At 36.2% G+C, this 17,986-nt stretch overlaps 1 protein-coding gene across 8 annotated transcripts in view; it reads left to right on the forward strand.

Moving 5' to 3' along the window:
- CDC42BPA (CDC42 binding protein kinase alpha) overlaps nt 1–17,986 on the forward strand; it is a 191,502-nt gene that overhangs the window by 138,228 nt on the left and 35,288 nt on the right. For 2 of the 8 annotated variants that reach the window (XM_074817748.1, XM_074817752.1), the window contains exons 19-25: nt 4,640–4,745; nt 5,357–5,505; nt 6,710–6,801; nt 9,520–9,596; nt 10,763–10,810; nt 14,665–14,703; nt 17,809–17,928. In XM_074817748.1, coding sequence (XP_074673849.1) covers nt 4,640–4,745; nt 5,357–5,505; nt 6,710–6,801; nt 9,520–9,596; nt 10,763–10,810; nt 14,665–14,703; nt 17,809–17,928 — 631 coding nt within the window. The remainder of the gene's footprint in view (nt 1–4,639; nt 4,746–5,356; nt 5,506–6,709; nt 6,802–9,519; nt 9,597–10,762; nt 10,811–14,664; nt 14,704–17,808; nt 17,929–17,986) is intronic. The other 6 variants (XM_074817751.1, XM_074817754.1, XM_074817749.1 and 3 more) reach the window with 4 other exon arrangements.

Raw genomic sequence — 17,986 nt, forward strand, 5'->3', positions numbered from 1 at the left:
TGTGTATTCTGAGTGCATACTTTCCACCTCTTAAAAATTGGTTTTGCGTACCATCTTCTTTTTGTACCATGATTCATGAAGGATAGGAGGCAGTAGATGGAATTAATTACTGGTTTTGTAAACAGTTTGCTCCGCTGCCTATGATAGTTCAAAGGATTTGTTCTAGCCCTGTTTTAAGTAACACAAGCCCAAGGACTCCCTGACTTCCTTTGAGTGCTTTGCCATCTAATAGATACCTCTCTCAGGAAATCTGCCCCACTATTCGAATCCACATTTTGGGTGGCTAAGATTGTCACTTTCTTCACAACTCCTTGGGCCCTTCTAAATTATTATTTCTTTCAGATTTTGTAACTTGTGAGTATTTTTAATGGCCTATCATGTTCCTTTTAGCCTTTCCCTGCTTTCTTACTGTGCTGTCTTGCATGCTTTTTTAGGGCAACTGTACAAAGGCGTTATTTTTGCTGTTATTATCACAAGATGCCATAAATATAGCCAGAATTTTAATATAAACACTCAAATCAAACTTTCATTGCAAATTCTAATGTGGTAGCAACAGACCCTCACAGATCATTCAGCCTTAATGGAGCTATTATATTGACAAGTTTATATTAGCCAAATCACTCATCATTCCTCGACAAGAGTAAGAAATATTGAGGCTTTTATAGTCAGCTATAAATTTTCCTATGGGAGATGGGAAAGAGATTCATTGCATTGGAGGTTAATGCAGTCACTTTAAAAAGGAGTATTTTAAATAACCATGGTACCTTATTTCTGTTCTGTTGCAGAAAGGAGGTCGATGGAAATCTTGGTAGTGAGTCCCAGAGTACTTGGCAAGAATCTTAACTTATTAGTCTCTCTGGGAGGGATTCATGTAGCCTAGTTCTAGAAGTCCTAAGGTAGACAACTAAAATAAATCCCATGACTAGTACTGTAGAACTTTCTTGTTCTCCCCACTGATTGAAAAGGAAGCCTAGACAACTAGTTCGAATTATTCTGTATTGTTGAGTATGTTTATATGGATGAGCTAAATCCTACCTGACTTACCTATCGGGTGAATGTTAGGCTTAGATTCAGCTGGCCAGAAGCTGTGACTGTTGTTTACTGGAAAATTCAGTTAGTATTTTCCATGTTGACTGGATATTTTTCCAATCAACTGTACTCTAGTTGATTTGATCTTAATTATTGATTTAATTTAAAAACCAGAAACCAACCAAACAAAAGAACCCAACACCACCCCCCTCCCCAACCCCCCCCCAACACTTCTGCATTAAATCAAACATAAAAAGCCCCAAAGTTGTTTGGTTTGGGTTTGGTTTTTTTTAATCCGGTTGCTCTCAGGAGAAAGCACACACAATTTGTGGAAAAGATGTAGCAAAAATTCTGGGCAAATTCAACTCTAAAAAACTCAAAACATGAAAAATTCTGAGATGTGTTGTGCTTGAGGTAAGAATAATCAGAAGTTAATTATCTATAAAATAGAAATTGTGGAGGGCAGCGGGAAATTTCACGGTTTGGGAGCAGAGTGCAGTGTTGAAATTTTTTAGAGAAGTAGCTTTAAAAAAAACTTCTGTTGGAGAGGGTAGGGGAAACAGAAAAAATTAAGTTGGAAGCTTTGAGCATAGTGATATGAAGACAGAAATTTAAAAGCATTGAGAAACTACAGGAGAATTTGGAGTCATGGCTCTCAGACATCCTTGGGGTTTTTAAATCAGGTAAGATGCGGCTTGATGTAAGACCCCAGGGCTTAAGACCTGTCCTGTTCAGCAAAAATGTCTAGTCCTCTGGGTCTACTTTGTGTTGTAAAGTGTCGTGTATAGAGAGACCCAGAGAGTCTGGCTTTCTGAGCAGCCTGACAAATAGTTTACTAGATACTTGTCAATGGTTATTTGAAGGTTGTAGTGATGTTGACTCCAACCAAAAAGTTAAATTTAATTTTACAGGAATTTGTACTATACAGCTGTTCTAGGTTCTTTATAGTTAACAAACTTAAGCTTGCAAGAGCACTTATGTTATATATGAAAACAGAACAGTTAATCTAATCTAAATGTTCAGCAAGGAAAGAGGAGTGGCTCTGGCTGGAACCTGAAGAACTTTTCTCCCTTGCGTCTTTTCCTGTGCTTGTTAGGGCTCTCTGTAAGAGGGGGGCAAGGAGAGAAACATTAGTAAGAGTAACCTTACCGTCTTGGGGTTTTTTTTTTAAAAAAAAAAAAAGCCAACCAAACAAAAGAACCTCAGCAAAACATTTACACATCAAGAAACTCCCAACAGCTTCTGGCTTTACGTAATGTTTAATAGCTGTATGTCATTATCGAGAGAATGTTGCCATCTAGTGGACAACAAAACTGCAGCTCAGCTCCAAATTGTACTGTTTTCATTTGCTGTCTTTGAGTCTGAGAAGTTTTATTGAACTCAGTCTAGATTTTTGCAAAAATTGACTTTGTATGTATATTTTCATTTTCTAGATCTCTAGATTATGTGGAATATCTCTCTGAGGTCTTTGCATGTGCAGCTTTTCAGCATTAAGAGCCTGAAGGTTCTGTATATCATAAACCAAATAACCAAAGTGTTTTCTCACCTTCCATAAGGAAGAATCTATATGGCATGATAAAAATCGGCAAAGAAACTGGACATTTAAAGTTTTTCAGCTTCAATTAGGAAAGTTAAAAAATAAAGCACTATTTTATTTTTAATCTGACAATGATCCTTTTTTTCTGCAGAGATTTTACATGTCATTAAAAGTAGAGAAGATCAGATGCTGATTCCTAAATCTCTTTTCCCTCCTTGTGCATCAGGAAAGCTTACTTTCTCACCTTGAGAGCCTCATGTTCTTTTTACTTCTGTTTACACTCCTTTCTATTATATATTTCCTTATGCACACCCCCAAAATTTGGTATGTTGCTTCCGTTGAGTAGTATACCTTGGGAAAAACAGTGACTCATTAATTCCAAAGCTCTCACTGACTTTAATAGAGTCAGGACATGTGTTTTTTTTCTAGGCTCCTCCCAACCTCTTGAACTAAATTGTAAGCAGGAGACAAAGAAGATAAAGTCCAAAGCATGAATAAGCGCTTACTTTTTCATGTTGGGCGTGAGTTTTGTGGTAAATTGTTGCTATTTTTGCTTTAGCCTCCTCTGTATTAAAGCAATCTTCCTTATATAAATCTTAAACTGCACACTCAGAAGTCACTGCAACCTGTAGATGTGTAGCCCATAGCTTTCGAAGCGTGATACTGCCCTAAGGCCACTATGGGAAAGCTCTTCTGTTCCTTCCTTGCCCATGGCAGTTCTGAGTTCCTGCTTTCTGTCTTTCTTGCCTCCTGGTGACTATCTATAAATCTTTGTGGAAACATAATATTATTTTTATTAATAAATGGTAAACTTGCAAGTAGCACCATTTCCATATTCACTGTGCGTATGAACCTCATAGTATGAACCAGAGAAACATTGCTTTATAGGCACAGAGGGGGAATCACTTTCTGCAGAAAGGTCACTGTGAGACAAATTCAACCAGCTGGAGAACTGTCATCTCCAGTCCAGCATACTCAGGATTACAGTTACTAAGGAAAGATAGGGAAGCAAGGAAAAGTTAATTTCCATGAAATAGCAAAACTGCTGTCCCACCTCCCTAAAAGTTAAACTATTTGAGGTTCATTGCTTAGAGCACATCCTAACCATTTTTGTGGTTAGTGTTGATAGATGTAACTGTGATCAAGCTGTGGTATTAGACTGCTGGTCTCTTGAGACCAGCTCAGAGACTTGGGTATGCTCTGGTGTTGCAGAACTGAGTTTGTTCTTCTGTGGGCAAGATGAGTATGTTCAGAACCAGGCATGTAAGGTGAAAGGAAATGTGTGTGTGGGGAAGGGGGTTGGGGTTTTTTTTCTGTTTATTTTAGGTTTTTGATAAGCTACTTGGTTTCAGTGAGGTAATTTTTTAGTAACTTTCTTTTCTATGTTAATACCTCAGGCAAAGTGAAGAAAGAACCTTCTGCTGTGATTAATCATAGAAAGTTGGTTTTTTCTTTGTGACTGATGATCAAAGAATCTGAAAAACAGACATGTCTCCTCCTTGATGTCTTTACACCCAGAAAACATGTCTTGATAGAAAGCAAGCTCAAGGGATGAGAGCACCTCTTCTGGCTTATGCTGTTTAATAACATTAGAATTAGACTCTCCCTATTTAATTAGCATGTCTTGAAATAACATCACTGATTCTCACTACTAGTTCCCATAGTCAATTGTTACAGTAAAGTCAACCAATATTATGTGGATAGTTGAATTGTTAATTATTGGTTATAAACCTTCTCAATTTACTCCCTAAAAATAGGTTAAGTCCTGAAAGGTTTTTCTCCCACAGTCTCAATTTCAGGTAGCTGACTTTTATACTGAGACATATATTACTTACTTAGATATGTAGTTCTTCAATCTTTATTCCTTGTCTTATTGTTCAATAAAACTCTGCAAAGCAGCAAAGGCTTAGTTCTCTGTAGTTTTCTGTATTGGTTTTTTGTTTCCTTATGTTTAATGATTTTTATTTTGTATTCTGCTTTTTTCTGTTGCTGGTTGCTATTTTGTTGAAGGGACTTTTGCTTTTTTCTTTAGATTCTTTGATTAAAACATCTTTTTCTTATGTAATTGTTTAGGGTAAGTGATGAAAAAGATGCCCGAGGTTATCTTCAAGCCTTGGCCTCTAAAATGACAGAAGAACTAGAGGCCCTGAGGAACTCCAGTTTGGGTGCAAGAGCTACAGTAAGACTCTACTTCCATATGTCAGAAATTTTTTTTGTTTGAAAAAACACTAATTTGATAATTTCAGCTGCAGTAATAAGCTGTCTGTAGAATCCGTGTTAGTCAAAATTTATAAATTTTCCTAGAGCTCCTTTTCTGAATAACTGAATAGCAGATTTATTGTTTATCAATTAATTAAACACCAGTATCTTTATAATGTGATTTTATCTTTGATATTGTTCAAGTAGCTACTTTATAATCATATATTGATTTGTTGAAGGGTATCTGTGCTTTGGGTCATGAAGCCTTAAAGCCTTTCACTTGTGAAATGTGAATGTCCTTTGTAGATGTCATTTGAATTGAGGCACATCAAAACTAGAATTCACAAAATGTCTTTGCTTTTGAAATCATGACAGCATAAGATGTTCATCTTGTCTATTTCGTACTTGAGTTTAATTCTAGTAACAATACTCTTTTAATTTTTTTTAATTTTAGATTACTTTGCAATTAATGAACTCTTACATTAAGAACATAATAAACTGAGAAATGGAATTGTTGAAGTTAGTTAGGTTCCTAATTTTTAGCTTTCTTTCCTCTTACTCTTTCTTTTCCCTTTTTTTACTCTTTACTAGGACATGCCCTGGAAGATGCGCCGCTTTGCAAAACTGGATATGTCTGCAAGGTTGGAACTACAGTCTGCACTTGATGCTGAAATCCGAGCCAAACAGGCTATTCAAGATGAGTTGAATAAAGTCAAAGCTTCCTGTATCTCTACAGAGTGGTAAGACTGAATTGTTCTGATGGAAATTTACTTTGATACCTCCCAGGGAGTGTCATCAAATCATGATTTTAACTATCTCTGTCAAAATTCGATAATGAATGCTATGCCTGTTTCTTATATCCAAATGTGAAAAAAAAAGACCATATCTCTCTTTACTGTGTAAGCAGCTGGATGCTTACTGGGAAAATTTGAAATCTTGAAGACTTTCAGGGGGACACTTTCTCTTTAATAATATAATCTCTTCTAGTTGTGATAACAAGTTCAAATGTAAGCAGAGTTTGGGTTTGTGTCTTAGAACTTACTCTTTTCCGTTCTGTTGATAGCTGCATTGGGTTAGTTGACGAAAATCAATTGTTGCATACTGATTTGTACAGTAGTAAGATGTGGTTATGGAAGACTATGGATTCTCTTATTCCTTCTTCAGACCTTCCTCTCTCTCCTCCCCCCACCCCCCCCCAATAACAAAATTTATTCTGAGTTGGGTGAATGCCTAAAGCAGGGATTAGTAGGAAGACATTCCATTTCTAGGTCTCCAGCTTCAATTTAGCTCAGAGTACTGACTTGCTTTGCAGCTTTAGGAAAGCAGCTGGACAGAGCTGAGATTCAAGTATGTTATCCGTAAAGTGGGAATAACTTATCCACCTGACTGGGGTGTTTTTCAGGCCAGGTAAAATGATGATAGGCAGCATTGTAGATCCTCTAAGAACAGGAGAGCCAGTGTTTGCTTTGATAGGCAAGGATGAGAAGTGTGGTAGAAATGCATAGTAGTGTTACCTATCCAGCTGTGAATCAGAAAGCACAAAGGAACTAACTGTAAAGTAACTGAGAAGAACAATAGTTCAACATAGTCTTAAGTATCACAGGCACTGTGAATTAACAAATTAAAAAATTAAGCATAAAAATACACATGGTCATTTTTCTCACTCACGGGATACAAGTTCACACAATTACTCATAAATTGGAAATACGAGCCTATTTAGCGGGTAAACAGGGGCAATTAAGTGCTTGTTCTGGTTTGGGTTTTTTTAAGATACCATGCTAACAGGTCCCATTAGATTTCTGAATTAATTCTGGCACTTGATGACGTCATGAAGTTTGATGGGCATTAATTTTTAAATAGCATGCAAAGATGGGAAAAAAAAGGTTACTTGTATTATAGGTTCTCAATATTTACATAGGTTTTATTGTTTGTATTCTTTTGAAGTAAATTGCAAGAATCTGAGAAGAAGAACATGGAACTGCTGACAGATATCGAAAGGCTGAAAAAGGAGACAGAAGAGCTTAGATCAGAAAAGGGTATGGCAACTGATATCCAAGTAAATTACATGTTTCACATTGTTGGGTACATCTTATCAATTAAGTGTCAACTTGCAACTAAAACATGGTACCAACAGACTTTAATATACAAAATGTGAGCACAACAATTACACGTTAAGATGTACCCACAGCAGTTGCATTTGCACTTCTAATACATATTTGTAATACGCTTCAGTTCTGTTGATACACGTGAACCACTAAGGTGGTATTTGAGTTGGAACTGCATTATTTTTCTTTGGCATGTGTCTGGTGATTTACTGCCGGAAAACTGTTAGTATAGATATATTTATATCTTTTTTCCCCTTTATGGTGGGTGATGGTATTTAGACTTTCAATACTGTTCATAGTGTTCTTCATCTATGAATGTTTTGGCCCTGTCTACACAGAGAGTAAACAAGTGCAGAGACATTCATAGCATTCATTTGTTTCTGGGATGACTTTGCTGGTTGGCTTTGTAACCATGTAGTGAGCAGTGTGGTCATGTTTGCTTTGCTGTGGTATTAAGAGTATGTTCTGGGATTTCTAGTGCATCCGTCTAACATTTTTTCTCATTGTTGCTGGGAGAAAAGACTTTTTGGTAATTCTGAAATTTTTCATTGAGAACTAGTTAATGATTTGGCTGTTTCTTTGCACTTCCCATGATATCTCTAATATTTCTATCTTACAAGTCACATGGGAAGAAGTGACTTTTCAGACCAGATGGAATTACCTAATTTTCTGTAGGGAACTCTGAAGTCCGGACTTTCAACACCCTGGCAACAATTGGTGTGTAGGGATGTCAAATATTGTTCAGCCTTTGCAACCTAACGGCATGTCAATCAATAATGCATTGCAGTTAACATTCATCTCCTATATATAGGCCTCCAAGTGCTGGTTTACTGGTAAAAATAATACAAATCTATACAGAACATTAAGAAATGACTGGTGCTGATTAGCAAATAAGACTTAGGGAATTTGTACTTGTTCGTCTTGATGCTTAGCACTGATACCAGGATTATGCTTCTTTCGCATGCTTGGAGCGGAACTCTTGATAGCATCTCCCTGGGGACAATAATGCTTTGTCATGTTTGGCTTTCATTTATAGCTTCTTGAACTGTCATAAATATTATGCATGGTTACTTGGCTTCTGAAATCTTCCTTTGCATTAAACAATCTGTTAAGAGTTTATAAATAATGTTTTACCCTGTATTTTTTCCAGTGTTTAAAACCTTACTCTTTTTGGATAAATATTTATTCTTTTCTTTAAAAAAAAAAAGAAAAGAAAAGACACTGCTCAAGGAAAATTTAGTTACTATGCTTTATGCCAGAAATAAATAAATAAGATTCTACTACAACTATGCAAATATTTTGATAGAAATACACCTTAATCCAAAATCCTTATCATCTTTGGACTTGGTTTTCTCTTACAAGAAGAAATACATCGATGTTTGAATCATGAATTGTACGGAGGGTTCAAATGTAGTCCATGTACAGTGGTAGAGTAACTGGGTGTGGAAATGGATTGCTAGGAAGGGATTACTTGAGATTAGCACTTGAATCCTTTGTTCTTTATAAATGTGTTCTAGAAACTGAGGAGAGTGAGGAAAAAGATTACTAAAAATGATTCTGTAAAGTAGCAGGTAATCTGAGAATTGTTTTTAGTCTTTTACTGGGGTTTCAGTGTATTTATATTTTGAAGAGGAAAAGGTTCTTTGTAACTTCTTTGTCTACTGTGGGTTATATTTGGAGCAAACAGGATGATATAGCCAGGCAGAGCAAGACACTGACATTTTTTAAAAGAAATAAGTGACCTTTTATAGCATCAGTCTTTTGAGATGCACACAGTCTTGCAGGCTCTGGTCATAGTAAGTGTGTGTGTGTGTGTATGTATGTTTATATATATATATCATGTACTTACAGTATTCAGGAAGCTAGAGTTTGTACACATCTGTGATTTATAAACACTCACAAAGCAACTTGATTATTCTCCAAAGAAAAGAAGAAGGGAAAAAAAAAACCCACCAGTTGAAGCAAATTAAAGTAACAATCAAGATGCTTCAGCCTCTCTAGTTCCAGAGGATGCAACGTTCCTGCTCTGCTTACTGGCTGAAAACTGTGTAAAGGTGTAGCGTGACAGAGGCATTTGAAGCTTTACCCAGGATTGTATTACTCCTGGATATCCAAAATTGAGAGGTGGCGGAGAGGCATCGAGCACGGGTCAAGGAACTCCTATTATTTAGAAATGCGGTGTCTTCCTCAAGCAGCCTGTTCTCTACATTTTTGTGGAGGCTCCCGTTGACTAAAGCTGTCCTGTCATGGTAGGCTGTCCAGCGTGTGGCTGGAGCAGGGATGACACCTGTGCCTTGGCGTGTGTGCCTGTGTCATGCAGGACATCTTGCAAATGAACATAAGCACATTAGGAACCTGTGCCTTCTGCGTAATAGACACATACATACAGTATGTTTTCATGTTTAATTCACACCACACTCATTCTAGGTTGGAAAAGGTTAATTAAACATACGCTGCTTGCTTAGTGGGTGTATGTCTATTAAAAAAAGTCTTTTACTCTGGAAAACAGACGAAATGTGACAACTCAACAACTCGTTTCAAAAAATGTAGGTGGTTCAGGTGGATACTCAGACCCTGATTCAGCAAGGCAAAGGTCCTCCATGAAAAGGTCATTTTTCTGTAGCTTAAAAACCTGCTGCTGTTTTCTAGGTGTAAAGCACCAAGACTCACAGAATTCTTTCTTGGCATTTTTGAATGCGCCTACCTCTGCTCTGGATCAATTTGAAGTAAGTGTACAGCTATTCTAACTCTGTTAGTAGTGGAACTACTGCTGTTACGTGCTGTTATATGGATATAAATGCATATTTGCTGAGAGGTTGCTACTGTATTTTAATCATATTGCCCCATTTATATTCATGTATAATAATATGTAAGAATTGTTTGTCATTTACAGTGCTGGCTGTCTTCTCTTGAACACTAGTAATATTAGTGAATTCTTTCTCAAACCTTGAATGCAGAAATTTTCCTGATTTTGTAGTGAACATGAAAAGGGTAGTTGTTCAAATGGCCTTTCTTTGTCTTCAGGAAAATGCTAAGTAATGTTGATAGTGGTTTGGTAAAAATGAGAGAAAATACATAAATAATTCTTGAATGTATTCCGTGAAGTCATTGGTACTGTATATTTATTAAGTTTTCATCTTCTGTTCATTTTACACAGATCTGTAAAATACAGCCAATTACTATTCATCTCCTATTCACAGATCCTATATACTTAAAAAATAAATCTGTTTCATTCCTTTGTCAATTTCAGACAAAAGAGCAGTTTAGGTAAAAAACCTGGAATAAAAAAATTGAAACAGTACTACACATTTCGTATCTTCTTTCTTTTTAATCAACAGTTAGCAATGCATCCTTTTTCTTTTAAAAGAACAGCTGGGGTGAAATACTGGTCAAACTGAATTTGGAGGGAGCAAGGCACCACCGTTAGTTATATATTAGTCTAAAATTTGCCCCTGTTTTTTTCCTGATGGGCGTACAAAGTCATCACATTTAGCTATGAAAGAGCATAATCCCTGACGTTATTGATGTTCCAAAATCTACTTTCTTTTCATCATCTATTCATTAATTCATTGTTCTCTCTTCAAGTCCTCACAATTAATACCAATTTTTAATTTGCTTTTTAATCATTTATCTTATAAGTTACTTTCAATATAAAAATCTTGTTGGGATGTAGAAATATTTATTGAGTGAATGCTGGAAAAACATTGGGTTTTACGCAGGTAGTTTATTGATTAATTGTCTATGAAAGACAATTAATGAAAATTTATTGACGTAACTTACTGGGACTAGTTATTTACAGTTCTTGATTTTTGCACTTTTATTTATACTGAACAGTTTTCTTCATCCATCTCTTTCTCTCTCTCTTTTTTTTACTGCTGTTTTCATTAAATAGGATTCCTTTTCCTCCTCTTCATCCTCATTGATTGATTTTATGGATGACGTAAGTCTTTGACTTTCAAACCAGTAAATCCCTCAATAACAGAGATCAGTTGATTGATTTAGAATATTCAAGCATTAATGCAGTCAAAAAAATCTGCAAGTGCAGTGGAGAACACAATATTTCTGTAGTAACATACTTACACCTATTTATATAGATAGATGTTCAGTTTTAAAGTGTTTTTCTTCAGGTGCAGGTGAAGAATTCTTAATTGCAAACAGTTTTTCTAATGGGGAGAAGCTGTTTTGGGGCATTACCTACTGATATGGCCTGCGGAAAATGGTTCCAAAATCACTGACACATTTATTTCATTTAGTTCTGTTGCTTCATATTATTACATTATCATTAGTTGTTTCCAAAAGTTTTCTGATCACTTCAGTGAAAATGTTTTCCTTGAATACCATCAATTTCTGTTTGCTCAAATAAAATACTGTCTCTTTTTTAGCCTATATTGTAAGAAGTAATTTTCATTATAACTGAAATGAACTTACTACCTTTTACTGCCATTTGAGATGCTGGCTTTCTGTCAGGACAGTGTTTAAATATTTACCCTAGTTAATTGCATGCTAAGGGAATTGAGTTAAAAGCTGAAAACTGACTGCATTATATTTTTTCCAGACTGATGTAGTAGGCACATAAAAGTAAATAAGCTTTTAAAATTCAAAGTATATACTGTGCATACATGGTAGAGAACCATCCATTACAGCTCTGTAGGTGTATGGTGTGTCTACATCTGTGTGTGATATGTGTATACACATACACACATTTATACCTGTGTATTTAAAACAGCATAATCCTATTTGCATTAAAATGTGATATAATTCATTTTATTCTAGAAATGTCTGCTGTGAAGGGTGTAACAAAGAGGGTATCGTATATGGGGCTGTTCTACTGATCGCATTTCCTTTCACAAACTCTGAAAGAATGCTTTTCTTCTAGATACTTTTTTTTTCCCTGTAAATCGGGTGTATACCTTAGACAAAATGCGAAGGTATGTCTGTGGTACCGTAGTAGAAGGTGTTTGCCTGCATTTTTGTATAGCATATAGAAAACTTTGTCTTACTGATATTGTTGGAACTTTCTTACACAAAAAAAATGAGAGTACAGTTTCCTGTCATGTTAAATCTACAATAAATGAATAATATTTATATCCTTTATCTGGATTTAACAAGTGTTCTCTATGTTGCCTGAGTATTAGGAATACTTCATTTGTATCAGCAGCTTCTTTCATAGAAAGTTGTCTTTAAAAATATCTAATACTCTCTCCTAAAACCTGTTAAAAGATAAATCAAGTACATATGTGTCAGAGTAGCTGATAATGTTGTATTTTGCAAGGGGAAACTTAGGACAGTAAAGTTTTCGTGGTTGCTATTTGGGTAGTTTTAGAGGACATCAGTACTTTATTCTGCGTTTATTGTTTGGTTTTGTGGGGTTTTTTGTAAAGACAACACCATATTTTTTTCACAGGCATTTTGATAAAATCACTTTTTTTTTTTTTAATCTATGCAAGTGAATAATTTTCATCTCTTGCCGTATATCTTTTAAGGCATTCTTCTTGATTGGTCCACCCAGATCAAATCTTTTCAGATAACCATCTTTTAGTCTTAGGTAAAACTCCACATATTAACGTGTACATTGTTGCATGTGGATGACTTACTACACGCAGAGTCAAACTTCCCCTGTTATGTCTTTAATCTGAGTCCAACAGGAGTGTTTTTTTACTCAGTGGCATTGGGCAAGAGTACATCTCTGGACTGGACTGGCCAGGGGCTAATGTCTTTAACACCAGAGCAGAATTCTTTCTCATCTGGCAAAGCTGCAAAAGAAGAGAATTGACTGTTCAAAGATAGGAAGAGTACCTTGCAGTTCAAGACTTCTTGAACTACCTGTCTTTATTAGAAAGAGAAATAAAGCTGATGCCCACGTTAGTAGGCAAAAGGTGGTATAATTAAGTTGTGCTTAAAGTCAGTTCTATATCTTTCATTTACTGGACAATTACTTGATTCATTCATAGAGAGATTCGTAATAAATAGGCTATGAATTAACAAAATTTTTTTTTAATGTTTTAACTCATTGAGTTGGTTTGATATCAGTGTATTAGGTGGACTTAAGTGAAAATAAGAGTATTAAAAATCATTCCCCACTGGATGTGACCTCCATTCCCTTTACAATGTCTCTTTTTGACAGTAGTTACTTTGAAGGGCAGTGTTTCTTGCAGCATTTCAAGAAGAATTAATCTATGCTCAGTCAAACATGAGAAATATGCGGGTTCTTTATGTTAAGACCAAGAATTGGAAGTCCTCAGGTCAGACTCATGTAGTGTTGCAATATTGCATGGGTTGTAGGAAAGCCTCTCTTGTAATCAAGAGCCCAAAGTAAATATTACTAATGGCCTGTATTGTTTCTTCAGCCTCTGTGCTTCGTAAAGAAATGACAGAGAGTGTAAAAATAATATGCAGTTGCAGTTATATAGCAGTCCTTGCAAGACCTCTGAAGTCTATTTAACGTATAGATGTGTAAGCAGCACTGAGTTTGGCCCACTGATTACATTTGGAGTTTACTAGGGTGGGTATGTCTTGTGCCTCTGCCATACAAATAACGTAATTGTTTATAGGACTCTGTGAATGACTGGAGTTAATTCTAATTTTTTCAATGAGGAAAATGGTAGTTTTGCAATTTCTGCTGGAGAGAAGTAAAAATAGATGTCCTGCTGCCTTTGTAGCCTGCAGATGCTGAGCAAGAAAAGTGGTAACTCACTATTCAGATGAGTAGCAGTCACTGTTGATTCCAGCTGTTCCTCCTTGAAAAGATACTTGGTCAGGTTGGCAGAACTGGTGCCTAAATCCTCATAGCTGCAAAAGTCCCTGTGTTCAGAAACAATCCTTGTATCTCTTGTACGCATGGAAGGGTGCAAAGGGGAGTAGGAATGGGTTTTGCTCTCCCTGGTTTCTGATTTTGGTGGGGAGAGAAGTAACCCCTAGTGACTCTAATACACTAATCTCTAAATCTTTGCCGTGGTTTCTCCTGTGTGTTGCAGGCTGTCTCTCAGTAATGTTGTCTAGGTGTTAAGTCTCCTGCCTTCACTTAAAGTGTGATAATGGAAGTGGTGTTGGGTTTTATTTTTTTTCCAGGTGGATCTTTGTGTATCTCACTAGCTACTAGAAGCAATCAACTTGTTTTATTTAAAGATGAAGTTGTGATTATTTAATAACAGTAAAATGGAATCCCATTTTCCCGTGACAAAGTTATTTTCCCCACTTGATAGAAAATGTTATTTTTCCCATTATCAACACATTATGAGTTAAAAATAGATATCTTAAATCCTCCTGCAATCTGTCCTCACGTACAGTTCCCATGGGCTTTGGTTAGTCTCAACAAATGTGAACTGTGTAAATAACCACAGAATAAATCATGTCCTGAATTCTTATTATTAAACTGAATAAGACATAGTGTGTGGTCAGAGCCCTGACTCTACCTGCACATTCATAATTAAGTTTAGAATAATTCTGGTTCTTAGTGATGCTTTCAATTGGACATATTGCGCCTCCAAGCGATTGCTTTATTCATGTTGTTCAAAGTACAGAGATGCTAACTGCAAATTATTAGTGTGACATAGTCTGCAGTTTCACTGCTGTTGTCCCGCGTAAAACTATAGACTTTAAAATAACTGTTCCCTTTTTTTTTTGATGTTTCTTTCCTCTTGTTGCTCCAGAATATCTTGTTTTCAGAATACTTGTAAAAACGAACATGTCTGTGTGTGTCTAAACACTACGTCTGGAGATACCGAGTAACGAATTCTGAGCTGATGTGTGTGACACTGTGCGGTTTTGTAACATATTCTCCTTTCTTTGTTAAAGCGCTCTCCTTCCTGTATTCCAGCTAACAAAGGCAGACGTGTAAGAGGCTGTCTTACTCTATGTGGCCCTTTATTTTTTGCCTGTTGTACATGCCTTTGTATAATGTATGGATTGTGTATTTACCTCACTGCATGTCTTGTGCTGCTGCTACCGTTTGCTGCTGCTGCGCTTTTTGTTGTTTTACAGCTGTGAGCTAAAAGCTTTTGGAGTATTGCATTTGGTAATCCTGTGAGCAGAATATCACAGTAACTGCAGAAGATGCTTCGGGTGTTTTCTCATTTCAATATGAAAGTTCTTTGCAAAAGCTGTTCAGGTAGATGCAGGTTGGAAAGATGAGCAAGTGTCAAATGAGGGCCTGTTTGTTTCCTTGCCCTTAGCAGAGGGCATGTGTTGAGTTAGGGGAATTGCCTGTAGGAGGCAGAAGTTTGGCATTTGGGAGACATGTCATAGCAAATGATAGAAAATATCACAGTACAGAGATAAATAAATGGGAAGTGGACCATTGAGTAAATTGGAGCATCAAGGAAGTCAGGAAAAAAATCATACAAGGAAAACAGAGTTAATTGTGTTGTAGTCTGTTAAGCTGGAAAGCTCAGTGGTGTTTCAAAAATCAAGGGGGATTTTTAAACATGGTGTTATCAAGGCTTTGTCAGACTGAATTCGTACCGGGTATGCTATGTCCGTTTTAAACTCATGCTGCCACTTTTGTTTCTTTCATACACATACGAAGATAGGAGTAGGAAAGCATACAAAGCATTTATATTGAATATTCAATACATAAGCAGTAACGCCCAACAGCTCTAATAATGACCTATTAGGACTATGCAGTTCAAAGCACACCACTCAGTGTCAGGCAAGCTTACAGTAACTGCGTGTTTCTGTCGGCTGTGGCTTCAGTTCAGAAGTTCATCTCTCCTCAAGATGTGCTTATACACTGGCCAGCTTTGGCTCAGACCTACACAGGTGGCACCATGCAGACGACTGAGCGCAGTCCTGTGGAAGATGACAAGGCTATTACAATTTGGTAGGAAATATTGAAATTATGCTTTTGATAATCCAGTGGATTAATTTAAAACTAATTTTGATGGTGTTAATATGGTCCACATAAGATTTTGGCCATAGTGAGTCAGGTTGCTTTTGTACTTCTCATTAAAGCAAGAAACCTGGAGATTACTGCAGCAATGCAGCTTAAGGCCCTGTTTCTGCAGTAAAGGTGGTAGTTAAATTCCCTTCAAATTCTGTAACAGTAGATCAGGTTCTGTGTGTTTTGTGGACTTTTTATGTTCATAAGTAAAGTAAAAATAACGTTTGTTACTGGTTCAGTAGTTGTCTTTAACCACAGAGGCTTTGTAGCACATTCCAGAAAAGTTTCATCATTCATATCATGCTTGTACTAATTTTTTTTTAAGAGACACCATGAAAATTCTTTGGTATGCAGATGCTACTTTGAAAGGGAAAGCCTTTGGAGTATCTGGAAACATTTATGAAATGATGGATTAGATCTCTGAGTTTAACTTGCAGAAGAAAAGGAGTGTCTGTTTCTTGCTACAAAAAATTCCCCGGTAGTTACTCATTGGGCTTTTTTTTTTTTTTAATAACTCTTTTAAGAAGGTAAAATTGTTCAAGGTTAAACAGTCTTTGGGTGGACTACAACTTATCACATGTTTATAGACTCGATAAAAAGTTTAAAATAATTGAAACAGTGTTATGTGTCTGGGGATTTACTACTTAAAGGCATCAATGTTTCTAATACGGGATAAAGCCTCCAATTATTACTTGCTTCTGATAAATCTGAGCACAAAATGTTTGCTTTACTGCTAATTTTTGCCTCAATGCTTGAAACACATGATCTATGTGTAGAAAACAGGTGTATCCCAGTGTGAGAATTTCCTGGTTTCATTTCAGAAATACTTGCAGGCATCTTAATATGCCTAAATTGATTAAGCTGATGAGCATTCTGCACCAGATAATTTTTTTTTTTCAAGGCTATGATAAAACTAGAAGCCATCAAACTTAAGTCACTACTATTAAAAAAAAAAAAAAAAAAAAAGAGAGAGAGAGAGAAAGAAAAAACAGCAACTACACCTGTTCGCTACCATGACTGAGTTTCTGGAGAACAGGACTGTATATGCATGTATAAGATTGGCTTGGCAATACATTTTATTCCTAAAAAGCAGTGAAGTTGTGGAATTCTTAGTATGATGTCAATGGCAAATGAGATAAAAAACACTGGAATGTTCAAATGCTTTCTGTAAATGTTGCTGCATATTTTAGTTTGTGTGCAAGCTAGCCAAATCCTTAGCAATGGGGAACTGATGATAGCATTGCTCCAGAGAAGCCAGGCATACAATGGAGACTTCTGTAGGCTCCAACTTTTAGTTTTATTAGTTGAGAAAAGCATCCTCATCTTGCTATAATTTAAAAAAAAAAATGTATAAATTTACATAGAAAACTTTGAACTGGAGATGTCTTGTTTTCAGGGAAGAATCCTGCATTCTCTGATTTTTCAGTTGCATTGACAAAAGATGACTTGTTATCCAAGATACCTGGTTGTACCTATATGCCTTGATGTTCAGTGTAGTTCTGTGTTGGGCTTAATTTCATTGTATATCACGGACTAGGAAAATGTTCCCCTGAAGAAACTGTATTCCTGGTAAGGATGTTTTTGCAGTTCAAATGGTGTACGAAAAAACGCCCTCAATTCTCTGTGAATATAATTAACCTCAGGAAATACATTGTTTGCTCTGCCTTTTCTCCTAAATATGTTTGCAGATTTACATGGGCTATATGGGAATTCACTTCTAACAAATCTCTACTACCAGTGGTGTTTAGAAAATACTCCCCCTTTTAAAATGCTGAATTACAAGTGTCTTCAAGTGTTTATCAGGCCCCTGAACTAGCAGCTCTTATGCATGTGCTCACCTTTCAGCAGAAGCCTTGACATGTTCATATTCAATAATTTTCATTGCATTTTTGTACTTTAATTAGGAAGTTGCTTAAAACTGAATTTTTATCCTCTCAGTTCTCTCTTAGGAATTCTACTGCTCTCCTATCTTATTTTGGTAAGAGTTAGGAATTATTTTGTAATGATGTCTTTTGATTTATTTTTTTTCGGTTGTGTTTTCTTCTCTTGAATTGTTCTAGATTGATTCAGTTGAGAATTTTACATTGTCTAATACTCCATCACGGGATGAAGATAGCAAGTCTCACCTCCATTCAAGATCAAGGTCTCCTTCTACAGCTAGTGAGATTGAACCAATTGAGGTACTTCAGTGTTGACAAATTTTTGTCCTTTTTTTTTAGGAGTAACAGTTTCACTCAT

Source organism: Strix aluco, chromosome 3 (genome assembly GCF_031877795.1).
Source record: "Strix aluco isolate bStrAlu1 chromosome 3, bStrAlu1.hap1, whole genome shotgun sequence".
Classification (NCBI taxonomy): Eukaryota; Metazoa; Chordata; class Aves; order Strigiformes; family Strigidae; genus Strix; species Strix aluco.